The sequence below is a fragment of the Pieris napi genome, chromosome 7 (genome assembly GCF_905475465.1).
Source record: "Pieris napi chromosome 7, ilPieNapi1.2, whole genome shotgun sequence".
Classification (NCBI taxonomy): domain Eukaryota; kingdom Metazoa; phylum Arthropoda; class Insecta; order Lepidoptera; family Pieridae; genus Pieris; species Pieris napi.
In genome coordinates this window covers 9,692,839-9,706,865 of record NC_062240.1, presented here as the reverse complement: position 1 = coordinate 9,706,865, position 14,027 = coordinate 9,692,839, and the positions used below count along the sequence as shown (strand labels likewise).

The 14,027-nt window shown below is 40.3% G+C and overlaps 1 protein-coding gene across 2 annotated transcripts in view; it reads right to left on the bottom strand.

Annotated features, from left to right (window-relative positions):
- Window positions 1-6: 6 nt before the first annotated feature.
- The window catches only part of LOC125051394 (fibronectin type-III domain-containing protein 3a), a 36,353-nt gene continuing 22,332 nt past the window's right edge, over window positions 7-14,027 (bottom strand). Inside the window, exons 2-8 of one of the 2 annotated variants that reach the window (XM_047651669.1) lie at window positions 8,882-9,118; window positions 7,798-7,979; window positions 6,067-6,265; window positions 5,650-5,846; window positions 5,305-5,459; window positions 2,803-4,996; window positions 7-2,624 (exon numbers count right to left, since the gene is read on the bottom strand). In XM_047651669.1, the coding sequence (XP_047507625.1) occupies window positions 2,343-2,624; window positions 2,803-4,996; window positions 5,305-5,459; window positions 5,650-5,846; window positions 6,067-6,265; window positions 7,798-7,979; window positions 8,882-9,044 (3,372 nt within the window). In that variant the 5' untranslated portion in view covers window positions 9,045-9,118 and the 3' untranslated portion in view covers window positions 7-2,342. Of the gene's footprint in view, window positions 2,625-2,802; window positions 4,997-5,304; window positions 5,460-5,649; window positions 5,847-6,066; window positions 6,266-6,539; window positions 7,010-7,797; window positions 7,980-8,881; window positions 9,119-14,027 lie in introns of those variants that run through there. The other variant, XM_047651670.1, reaches the window with a different exon arrangement.

Below are 14,027 nucleotides of genomic sequence, written 5' to 3'. Positions count from 1 at the left end.
TTGTCGTACACAAAATATAGTTTTATTGATATATTCACGTTTAATAAATTGTATACATAACATCATCAAATATTATATTATAAACATATACATTTCGTTATACGTTACTAATTCAAACACAAATACAATATGAGATGTTATCCCCATTAATACATTGTAATAAAAAAAATAGTTTCAACATAGTGTAGTTTCGGTATACAGCTCAACACCAGATAATATTTACATTCCCATAGAGAAACATGTACATTTAAATAGAATTCATTAGGCCTATTTACACGTGGAATAAACTTGGAATGCCTGTAGTACACAATTTTGATTGCGGCGTATTGTACAATATAAAATTCATTTAGGAACAATTCCTTTATACAAAGCTATAAATTCTGATTTCTAAAAAATAAATATTATATTAAGCGATAAACTAACCGATTGCACATTATGCTTATAAAATTTTCGAAAATAAAACATCGCCAGCTGGGCTGACAAATTGGCACTAGGGTTAAGTGCGGTCGCAAGTTCACTGCCTCGAAAACACCAAGGAATGTCTAATGAAACACAGAAATACACGCGTAGCGAAGCTTATTTAAGATAGACAATGGTAAGCTCTTGTCCAAGACAAACACCGATGGAGCTATTAGACATTTAATGCATTAAGGCCTAGGTGATTATAACTTTATTACTATTATAATACCACATTAGTTGACATCTTCAAACAACATTTATTATCATGAATGACACTAAGAACATCAAAGCGAATTGCATAAAATGCGTTTCCTATCTCCATAAATGAATACAATAAACTTACTTCGCTTATCTACAAACTATTTCATGGAAAAATTATGTTTAGAAGAATATCTGTTAATATTTTTTCTAATATATCAATAAAAGTAACAAACATCAATACATGACTTTGATCTATTTTTTTTTTAGTTTTTTTGGAAATATATTCCTTACAGATTAGGTCGCTTCCGACATTACTTAAAATACCGGGTGGTAACAATCTCAATAAATTTTATAATCTCTAAATTTATAAACAATTTATTCTATATTACAATAATGTCATCGATAAACGTCATGTACTATTAATAAAACAAATTAATCAATATTTAGCATAAAACGTTAAAGGTACATAGAAGTTAACGAATAGTAATAATAAGGAATAGGATAATAATTTGACAGTATAACATGCAAGGGGAGCGGGCTCACCCACATAGATGAATAGTTGGCTTTACTTCGCTTAGTCTAACCGCTCAGTCGGTCCACATCTAAATAGTGTTTTAAAAACTGGTTTCGAAAGCCCATAAAACAATCCTATAGAAAGCATTTCTTTTAAAAAATCAGTCTCAATCGCATAAGGAGGTGATCACAGCACACACACTGGAAACTCGTTGCTTTACGCGGGACCTCGCCCCTCTAATCGACTTTATCATTACAGCACCGACATCACTAATTTGCTATGCTTATCATAAAATATATGCAACATACTGATTGAAAACTTTTATAAAAATATCAAATGTATGGAAAACATACAGAGATAGGAGATTGGTATCGGAAGTGATCTCATATAGCTAAAACAATTCAATATTTAATAAAATATATAAAGCTGCTAAACTGAATCAGTATAGACTAGAAACGAAAGTCGAAGATTACCGACACACGAATGTAACACTTCCTACGATACAATTTACATTGAAATGGCAACATCACGTTCATACGTATAAAACATCTACGAGCCGGGATTAATTGTAAAACTTGAATGTCGTACAAATGTAGGCCGTCTGGGCGAAACGCCACAATTCAATACAAAAACTAACACCGATATTTGAGCTCGCCTAATCATAGTGAATATGTAAAAGTTAGAAATGAAATATTACACCACTAAGCGAGATATAATAACTGCCGTCTCGTATTAATCGACGGCTGAAGTTACTCTAAATATGTACAGTTCGATGGATCGGGGCGGAAGCGAAGGACTTTCGAAGCGTTAGGATTTAGATTTAGGCGAACATATAAAACGACAAGGATTCGACCCTCGTCCGCCCCATCGAGACAATTCGGATACTCCTACCTAAATATAATTGCACTCCTGAAGCCGCGCGTGCCGCTAACGCGCACAACGTCACTCGATTTGTATAAAAATTGCACCGTACCTTGTTCCCGGATCGAAACATTCCTACTACGGATACAAAAAAAAAGAACGGCCCAACCGACCGTACCTAAAATCAACGAACCTAAAGCGGGCACTGGAAACCTGAATATCCGCACTAGGCCAACGGGCCAGACGACTCGTCGGGCGACGGCTAGAGGCGCGCCAGGGCCCGGGGCCTGGCCGCCGCCAGCGCGCGTCACGGCACCGGCTCCACCAGCCGCTGCACTAGCACCGCCACCAGCACCGCCAGCAGGAGGAAGCCGCCCGCCATCATTAGCGCCACCTGGCGGGGAGACAGGGTGCGCGGAGGCCGCGGACGCCGAGTGCGCCCTCCGACCGGGGCCGCCCCGACGGCCAGCCGAGTTGCACCGGACCATGCGCTCGTCAGCCCGTTCCGCACGGCGCAGACGCGCAACAGATACTCTGCGCTGTATTCCAGATCTTCCAGTTGGAACTGCGTCTCCGTGCCGGAGTAAATCTGCGGATAACCAAATCTGTTTATTGTTGTGTCATTGATTTTGATTCTTTTCATGCCGACTACACGAGGAGAGCTCCGCCTTCTTTGGTAAAGCGTAAAAGAGATGTACACATGTGATAGCTTAACTATGTGTTGATAATATTTAGTCAAAGGTAGAGTAAAATGAAAGTGCACCAACCTGTTTGTAGACGGCATCTTTAGCTCGGGCACACTGTAGCACGAACTCGGCATCGTCGAGAGGCTCCCAGGCTACTAGCGCGACTTTCGGGGCAGTGAGAGTGGCAGATGGAGGCGCGGGCGCTGGAGGCGGAGCGCTGGGTGTGGTCGAGGCCACCGCCGCCGACCATGGGCCTCGGCCGCCGCGTTCCTCACTCGCTCGGATCCGGAACCAGTACGTCGTCGCCTCTCGCAGCTTCTTCACCTTGCAGGCGCGGGCCGACCCACGGTAAACGGGTCGGAACTCCCGCGCGTCCGGGGCGCGCATCTCGACGCAATACTGAACTCCTTCCGACGCTTCGGCCCATTCGAGCCGAATGTGGTTGTGCGCCGCCTGCGCTACTCGCAGCCGCGGCGGGGCCGGTGGCCGCGGCCGTGTTCCCGCTCGAGCCTCCTCTGACCACTCGCCGAGCCCGAGCTCGTTGAGAGCCGCCACCCGAACGCCGTACACGGTGTTCGGCTCGAGGCCCTCCACCAACTGCTCCGGCGTCGATCCCTCGGACTCGAAGGCTTCCTCGCCGACTTTCACTCGGTACGATAGGATCTCGGCCCCGTGGCACGCCGGCACTCGCCAAAACAGATGCAGCGAGTCGGCGGTCGATTCGTGTCGGATGCCCGTCGGGGCGGCGGGAGGGGCTCGCGGGGTCAGCGCATCCTTCATACCGGACCAAGGCCCGCGTCCCGCCGCGTTGGTCGCGCACACGCGGAAAAAGTACGGAGTGAACGGGGTCAAATTTTCGACCACGTACGTCGTTTCGGTTCCTCGGTAGACTTGTGTGAACGAATCGTCCACGTTTATTCCGCTCATTTCTACTTGATAGTCGACGATCGGAGCGCCATTAGAAGCGGGCGGAATCCATTCGAGGCGTGCACTCGTCGGACTTTCGATCGTAGCCACGGGAGGTTCCGGGGCGTCGGGAGGAGCCGCCTTCGTTTCGAACCGGAGGGCGGGCGAGGGCGCACTCACGCCTACGGCGTTACATGCGGTCACCCATAATCTATACTGAGAACCGGGTATTAAATCTCTCACTGTGTATTCGACCTGTGAGCCAGTGTAGGCTTGACGAACGACGCCGTCGTCGCCCGCTATTTCCACTCGATATTCTGCGATAGGAGCGCCGCCCGTGCATTCCGGAGGACGCCAACGAACCGACGCTATAGTGGCACGGGGTTCCGTGACCAGTTCTGGAGCGCCACACGCCCCGGGAATGGTCGCCTCGGTCGAGAGTACGTCCGAGACGGCCCAGTCACTCTCGCCGGCGACGTTTGCACAACGAACTCTGGCACGATACGACGTTCCCGGTGATAATCTGTCGCAATGTGCTTCCCGTTCGGTCCCTTGATAAGTGCAGCGGTAGCCTTCACCGCCGTCGAGCTCCAACGTGTAGGAGTCAATCTTGGCCCCTCCGTCGTCGCCGGGAGGCTCCCACTTAAGCCTGAACGCTCGCGAATGTACCTTCCCGCGAATCGCCGGTCGGCCTGGAGGGCCGGGTCTCTCCGGAAGCGTAGTGTATGTCACTTCTATCGACCAAGGACCCTGGCCGTCCGCGGTCTCGCAGCGCAATCGAAATCGATAGTCCGTGGCTCTTCTTAGACCCTCGCACACGTAAGTGCAATCGGGTCCGCTGTACACCGGCAAGAAGCCGTGCCCTCGGCTCGCGTCGTCCATCTGCAGCGTGAACTCCTCATCGGCGCGGCGGTCCCAGTTGAGCTTGAGCGCGGTGGTAGTGGGGTCGGTCAAGAGAGGCGGGGCGGGGGCGGGTGGCGGAGATCCGGCCGTCCACACGACGGTCTCCTCGCTCCATTCCCCGCGGCCGCATTCGTTCACGGCTGCGATGCGGAACCGGTATCGCGTCTGCGGCCGGAGGTTGTTGACTGTGTGCTGGCGGGTGCGCGGTCGCGTGATCTCTGCGAAGCCCTCGCCGGAGTCCATTTCGAGGATGTAGTGAGTGACGCGGGCGCCATTTTCGGTGGCAGTAGGCCAGCGCAATAGTAGCGAGGTCCGCTGCCTCTGGGTGACGCGGGCGGGGGGCAGTTGGTCCGGGGGTGCGGGGGGCGCGCGGAATATGGCAGCCTCGCTCGCGGCGCCTATTACCTCGCCGGCGCGGATTTGTAGACATACCGAGTATTCACAGCCAGGCCTTAAGTCTCTTACCCTGCAAAGATATACATAAAAATTTATGAGAAAAATCTCTCATTATTTTTAATTAATGAAAGAGTAAAGTGTGTGTGTGATGAGTGCATCACATCACACATATCACAGTTCTAGTACTATCTGAATTCACAGTTTAGTCTTCAACTCTACTATTAAATTGTAAAGAAATATTTTCTATAAATGCATCATTTAAAATTTGAAATATTAATTATAATTATTCCAATTACTATCTTGGCAATACAATTTTAACATAAAAATTTGTCAAACCCTACTTCCTTAACCAGACAAAACATTAATTAAATTAATTACCTGCACGATAGTGAAGGTCCACTATAGATAGCCTTGTACCGACCACGGTCTCCCAGTAGTAAATCATATGTCAGATCAACATTGGGCATAGTCACACCTTCTGGTATTGGGGAGTTCCACTGCACGAGAGCAGTTGTTGGGGTCATATCACTGACCTGAAATTGTATACAATTAATATAAAACTTCAACAAGCAACAATGGACTTATTCCACAAGATAAGAGTCGTAGAGAACAAAAATAATACTAAATTAAGCAATTTGCTTTTGACTTAATAATGTTGGATTTTATTTGTTTTAGTATAAGCAGCCTATGAAATTTATAAAAACATGCTTTATTTTGTGTTACCTGAGGAGTTCTCGTAGCAGACAGCAAGTCTAGCAAAGCCTGTGTATCATTGTCATCGTCGCCTTGTATTGAAGCACCTGCTGAAGAACCCTCGCCCTCGGACCATGTTCCTGATGAAGCTCCACCACTACCGCCTCCACGTCCATTAAGTTCCTTGCGTGGCGACAGTGACGGCGTACTGGCACCTGAGTTAATTTCTGTAATTTGATTGAATCAACATTAGCAAATACATTCAACTCTGATACATTTGTAAGATTAGTTTATAAACTAAATTGAATTTAGAATTAAAATTGTGTAAACTTTAATCAAATTGAAAGGTATCTATCTAAAACTGAAATTAAATATATTCTAAACTAGGTTTTCATTATAAGTTACTACATGTCTTTTACATAATTCATACTGTGTGTGAATTTCTACCTGTGCCATTATTTCTATTATTTTGCTTCCTTTCCAGCTTCTGTTTTAACTTTGAATACTGGCGCTGAGTTCTTTCATCTTTCGAGAATAATGGTGGTGGTGGTGAATGCTGCATGTGGTGCGGAGGCACATGATGGTAGTGTGTTGTATACCCCGGATTGTAGAAGTGCTGTGGCCCGCTTGCACCATTTGTGGGACCCTGGAATGTTAAATGATACAAATGAACACGTAAACAAACATATGGCGCCTAATAGCCCGTCAGTTACTTTAAGTTATGTTTAATGCTATTATCGAAAACAATAAATGACATATAATATGTAGATTCGAATATTGAATATAATAATAAAACAAATTCACTTAACAGTTTATTAAAAAACAGAAAAATATTGCGGCTTAATTCAAATACAAACGATTAGTATTCGATTTCTTTATAATAACTCTGGATATCTGGATATCTAAATACACAGACTAACCTCGGCTTTTTCCTTTTCATCAAGTTTTTCATTAGAATCGCACATAATTTAGGGAATTACTTATTTATTGTTTACGTAAACTACTATTCAAGTTATCTTATATCTACCATAAACGTCAATATTCAAAATCTAAACGTCAATGCCAAGTGCCACGTACTGCCAACATGTACACTTTGTATCAATATTCAATGATAACAAATAAATTCCAACGTACGCGATCGATTTACCGTGACGTATAATAATTATTATTTAACAAAATAATATCAGCTTAGTATACGTGTATCACGGTTAACTTCAACTCTATAATAGCTGTTCACTGTTCACATAAAATAGTCGTATAAATTTCATGATTGACGTTTGTTTTACGAATAATCGATAAGAACTGATGCCGGCTACATATTGGTATTTGGTAAACCGTGCATTTAGTATGAATAAAAACATTCTTAACTAATAGTCTGTGTTTACTTAGTACTTTAGCATAAGAATTCAATTGAATCATTTAGCAAATCGAAAATCGAAAATTGAATAATAATAATTTAATCTATATATATAAAACTGAAACCCGTTTTCCGTTGTCACGACATAACATGAAAACGACTTGACCGATTTGTCTGATTCTTTTTTTATAATATTCCTTGAAGTACGAGGATGGTTCTTACGGAGAAAAATTAAAAAAAATTAGTGAAATAGTCTAAAAACAACACTTTTCCTTTTCCCTTACAAAATATTCGTAATAATATTTAAAGGCAATTTCAACTTTAATACCATATCATAAAGTTCAAGTGTTAGTGGTGGGGTTCCGGGAAGGTAAATTTTATTTTTTGACATAATGTATTTGTTGTATTATCAACTTTCTTTTTTTAATCTTACTAGCTAAACCGGTGTCCCGAATAGCAGAATAAGTATTTAAAAAAAATAAAGAATCGACTGTTAGGCGGTACGATGTTCGCCAGGCCAGCTAGTATATTATAAACACTGAAAATGCATGCATCTGTCTTTCCTATTTAATTTTTATAAGATGTCGCTATATTTTTGATGTCTGTAACGATACACATGTCATACATTCAACGCTCCCTTTGTGTTGGCGCCTGTTTTTTACAGATGTTGGTTTTAAGTTTTAACTTTAAAAGTTTATATTTATTATAGATTTTTAATTTTATATCGGCTTTTTGTGTAAAATGATTGATGTATTTTAGATATGGTGTTAAAAAGAATAATTTAGTATGAAGAGTTTTGTGCATAGGTATTATTTACTCACATATGGGTGGGGTGGTTGGTGAAGCGGCGGGGCCTGATGGTGGGGCGGTTGGTGGTGGGGCTGGTGATGCGGCTGGTGATGATGCTGGTGCGGGTGTACCAGATAGTGCCGCATGCCCTCATCCATCACTGGCGGCATCAACTGTGGCATCATTGTCGCTGATGTTACCACCGGCATGCCAGCTATTAAATAGTTTTTTAGTCATATAATATCGTATTAACTTCAATTTTAACTTAATTTAAATGCAGTATACATATTTATATTTACAGGCGTAGAGTTCTTTGTCACAAGTTAGAATGTAGTAGGTACAAAGATAAGCATTTATATGACTTATAACTTAAATGCTAATTATTAACTTAATTACGGAAATCCCGGGTCAGGGAGACATAGAGCAAGCGGAGGAGGCCTTTGCCAAAAAAAAACTAACATAGTTTGCATGTCAAAACCGTAAATGTGATTTTAAATAAAGTAAATTTTTAGTAAATAAAGTCAGAAGTTAGATACCGAAATAATTTAAATAAGACAGCAAGTCCAAATGTATGTTTTTTTTAATACTGTACCTAAATTCAATACATTTTACGTGCGGTTTGTCATTGTCTTTTAAGAGTTATACCGGAAAGAGTGTTAACCTCAACTACAACGATGAGTCAGCTTCAAATGTGAATGAGGAGTGCATGAATGGGCAACACATACATATTTGGTATTAATTGGAAATGAGTTATAAGGAAAATAATTAAGATAATAACGTTGTTTAATAAATTATTTTATTAAACTGGTGAATTTGGTGCCTTTATTTTTTTAAAGTAATTTTATAATGTTAGTAATTTTAGTTAGCTGTAATTAACAATATTTTTTTGCTGCTAAGGTAAAGTTAGATACATAATATGTTGAGGCTATTATGGGTTATACACGAACAACTCATTTTATTGTTGCTTGCTTGTGAGTGAAGATAGACAGGGGAAAACGCAGGCCGCGAACCGTATTCAATTTGACAAATGACATTGACGTCGTCCGTTCCGCTTCGGAATTAACCTCTATCCGATTTGGTGGATCGAAACATATTTTTGTTTTCATTAATACTTACTATAGTCAGCGTGCATGGTGCACATATGCGTGTGTTGCGGGTGCTGCGGCGGGTGCGCGCACATCTCCGGCGGCACATAATAGGGCTCCGGCGGGTAGTACTCGCCGTAGTAGCCGTCGGGGGCGCCGCCCGAGCCGCCCTCGGCCACTCCCACGCCCACCATCCTCCTCGCTAGCAGATCATTGTACGCTCGAGATGCATCCGTGGCCTCGGCGCACGTGATGCACTTCTGTCAATCTGGAATAAGCAGTCATACATTAGTGTACAATAGTTAATAAAGGGGATTATAAAGTAGATTAAGTTCTCTTTAATAGTAAAACGATTAAAACTAAAATATATTTATGGTTTAAACATAATTCGCGCAAGCATCGTGACGGTATTTCCCTTTTAAATGGATGCCTGTCATGGCGTCTCACGACTTCAACTTCGATGAGCCCACAATCTGTGTCAGTGATTATGGCATCAGTGGTTTGACAATCTACGTTCAAGCGTTGCTTACAAAACCACAACACATAAGACAAAGCGCTTTGTTTAGAAACTACAATTGAAGAGGTACCTAGTTTGAAATAACATACTAAAATCGACTGGACTAGTAGTAGGGCCAATGATCTGGTCTTCTATTATGGGGAAGTATTGTAAGTAACATATTGTGAACCAAAACGCAATGTGCTGATAGAAAGGTGTATCGAATGCGATGGGGATTCCCCTTGTAACAAGAAATCCGAGACCTGGTACTGACAAAGTCTATTGTAAACAAAAAGTATTACGAAATGCCGGCTATTTATTTTCTGACATCGAATTTGATTCTTTGTTATGACAAGAGTAAAGTTTGATTTTCTTAAAATAATGTTGTGTTCCTAATAAACTATAAGTATTGCCTATGAAACGTAGCTACATCTTAATTTATATAAATTACGCTTCACGTTGTTTGTCCGCTATGAACTCCTAAACTACTTAACCGATTTCAATCAAATTTGCACACCGTGTGCACTGTGCAGTTTGATCTAACTTAAAAGATAGCATAGCTTACATATATATATAATTCTACTGTACGTATGTATGTCACTGAACTTCTCTTAAACGGCTGGACCGATTTGAATGATTTTTGAGTCCTAGATGGTTTAGATTCACAAATCAGCCCGGCAGATGGCGCTGCAGTCGGTACATTCATACATTGTTTAATATCCTAATCGCTTGAAATATCACGCAGGACGTCTGTCGGATCCGCTAGTAATATGTATAATAAAACAGTTTTTTATACTGTTTTATCTAAAACTGTCTCGAACACAATGTGATAGAACGATAAGTCGAATGTTTCGTTGTTATGAACAAGTTATAATAACTTCTAGCTTGAAGAAACTCTAGAAAATATACTACTGTATATTGAAAGAAGAAAATACAGAAAAACAAAATATAAAGCCGGGTCCACATTTGTAGCATGTTGACGTATCACGATCAGTCGTATCGTGTCTAGTATTTGTATCATAAATATGGACGCTCATTTTGTCCATGTCGTATTTTTAAGGCGTATCTTGAAAAAACGCGTCCATACTTATCAAATGCTGTATCATGTCAGTGTATCGGCTTTAACTTTACAAATATAGACGCTTCACTTTTCTTCCGATGTATCTTGTCCTGATGCGCGTATCTTTCAGTGCACCTTTCCCTTCTCGTACGGTTCAGTCATGTCTTCGTTCCCAAACGGTTTAGCCATGTCAGCAATTGCTCACGTTAAATTCATTAAAGTCAATTGCTTTCGTTATCCCAGCTCATTTTTTTCCTCTTTCACTACAACTAACAACTACTACACTTAGCTCAACAATGTTTATTTCACTGCATTCAAGTCCAAACTTTTTCGATACGATGTGTATTCCCTTTGATGATCGCGAAAAAACCGACACAGGATGGTTCGGGGTGTATCAAGTATCGTATCGCGATACAGTATCGTGATACAGTATCAAAATACGTCCATACCACCGATCGTGATACGCGTATCGGATACGAGGTGTATCAAGATACGCGCTTAGTGCGGATCGGGCCGTATCCGATACGGCATGTATCATAAACGGGTATCATTTTGCGTCCAAACTAACGATCATGATACGCGCCGAAGCCACGCAACGGAGATACGATACACCGAAATGCTACAAATGTGGACCCGGCTTAAGGTATTGTTACTTTAAAGCTATTGGAATGCAACTTCTAAGAATAGCTCGATAATTTGTTTACAACATCGGGAGTTACGCTCTTGACTGGATATCGATTTTATAAATTGTTTAATGAGCTGTAACTGCTTGGAAGAAGAAAAATATTTCACAAAAAGGTCTTTGACAAATCACATTTAAATAATACACAATGCTGGAATGATTGACGGTTCCTTATCGTTACATATTGATTTTCTGTTACTGACGAAATATTTAGCACAGACCAAAGATAAGGCACGGTTATATACAACAAGAGCTTTAAAGTATAGAAGGATACAATGTAGGTACAATGTCAATAGTAGTTAAGAGCACGTAGAAGATAGGCGTATTCCAGCCCGTCATTCATCGACTGATTATATTTAATTGAATAAACGGTGAGGTGGCGATGCGTTCGCGCCGGATTCCGTCCTCTTGTTATGTAAATATCTGTCCAGTCCGTCTGGCAGGGTCACGGACAGAAACGCAAATAAAGTCAAAATTATTACACGTGTAAATTGTAATGGAACAAACATTTTCGATCGTGTCAATACATTAAATAGATGTTCTATAGTATTAAATAAAAAACTTGTTTAGAGGTGGCACAAAAGTCTAATGGTAGGTATATCGATTTCACGCTAGCGTAGTCAATTTAGCGTATAGGTTTTTATGAGACTGCTATCGTAGTTCGGATAATTGAAACCCGAGTACATATCGAATGCCTAATCTCACTGCTGACGCACATACCAACATTTGCACAGTTATGAGTTATGTGACGTTCTAGAATGTACTTCGAAGAATTCGTATTTGTAATCTACAGAAATACCGGGCACGGTACTTTACGGCAGTAAAGTGTCACAAAAGTAATATTTACTTATTTTATCGAAGTTTATCAGAATCGACTTTGCGTGGCTTCATTTGGAATTTCCAAATGTCAAGAAGTGCAAAAGGAAGTTATCTAAACGCGTAGCTCGAGTCGAGAGCCGAGACGTTCTGAGAACTCATTAACATAGCAAATGTGAGGACATGGCACGAATCGGCCTACTAAACATCGCTTGGTTACATTCATATAGAGTAGGTATTTATTATTTAGTGCTTCGGAAAATTTTGAGTTTTAGTTACAGTTATTTAACCAAAATTTATTCGTCTTTTATTTGTGAGACTGAAGATGCAGTAGGTATGCCGTATGAATAGTAAAAAGACGAAGACATGGGGACACTCGACCTGACTATCTACGTATAAATAAATTTAAAAAATGCCTTTTTTGGTCCAATTAAATTTAAAGATACATTAGGTTATTTTAAAAATTAGTACGACCTCCGAAAGGATGAAAGCCTAAAAATTCTTCCATTTGTCTCGGCACTACTGTTTATAGTGTACGTGTATATTTTAGAATAACATTTCACGTATACCTACTATGTGCGCTGTAGCAGGGTGCGGGTGACAGTTGTTTAATTTTTCTTTCAATTTGATTTTATTTGTAGACTAGAACATTCTGGCTGGTTTAAATTTATGTTACTACAGTTATTAATGATTTAACATATTACGAATGTGCTACAGCTGAAATACAAAGTCATAATTAGTAAATCGCGGCAACTTTCAAGAGTAAAACGAAACGTTACTGAAGCGGTCACCCGCACCATACTACAGCGCATATACTATAGGCACCTATTTTAAAATAAATACACTTTCATGATTCCCATTCGATTCAAAAAAGTAAATCTATTTTATTTAAGGTAATGCTGCCTTATATAAAGCCTATATATATGCCTTAAAGCCGCCATCATTTTCTCGCTTTGCGATACTTATTCGTTGAGGGAAGCACCAGCTCTGGGGTCACTAGAACTATCTAAAAGATGCCAATATAAGTATTGCCTGTGGACTTGAACCCCATGTTCCAAGAGTCCCAATTTTATCCTTTAATACTTGCATACAAGAGGCTATTAACGATGTGATATACGTGTACAAAGAATATATAAGAGGTAAGAACTGTTTACACTGATTTTATTAAAGTAAGCTGTTGTTTACGTGATAAGTATTAAGATTATATTTATCTTATCTGCTATCAGGGTAAAAATAACACAAATATTTCATCAACCATGAATCATGTACTTAATTTGTTTATTCAACTAGTTCTGCCTTGCGGCTTCATCCGTGTTGATTCCTTCATATCCAACTCTAAAAGAAGTAACATAAAACAAAAATATTTTTGTCTTGACTTTCTTACACTTAGACTTGACAGTTCTATTTAACTGGTGTATATTTGTATGTTACTGTATATACCAGTCGAAATACTAATTTAAAATAGAAAAATATAAAATTTTATTGATTTCCGCAATCATACAGTTTTTTTTATCAAAATCTATTTATTTAATATTTATTTTTCAAATGTATTAATACATATTTGTAGCTATGTACACGTATGTTCCATAATTACACTAATATTATAATTAAGAAAAAAATATTGTCTTTAGTGCTCAGATTTCTTATTCGTAGTTTTTTTCAATAGGCAAGAAAGTGATCACCCTTTTGCTATACGTTTGTGGCATGCTGATTTCCTCACGATGTTTTCACCTTAGGAGCGACTGTTATAATTACGCACATAGGAACAAAAGTCGCGAGCTCAAGCCACTAGGTTAACACTGCTAATAAAAAGGATTATTTACAATTTTTGTTAATAACTTAGAAATATCAAAACCACTACCAAAATATTTTAGAGATGGTAAGACCTTTTTAGGGTTTCAAGACGGGTTGAGGTACATATCCCCTCTCATACGCCGTATGCCGTAAATTGTATGCCGCGTAAATACATTATAAATACGAAATACATTGCAAAAAGACAAATAAAACGCATCAAACTATTTGAATTTAGAATTAAAAAGGTTTCAACGGTATGTAAAGAACGTATAACATTATTACAGTTATAAATTACATCAACCCAATCGCTTTTTAGAACAACGACCTCA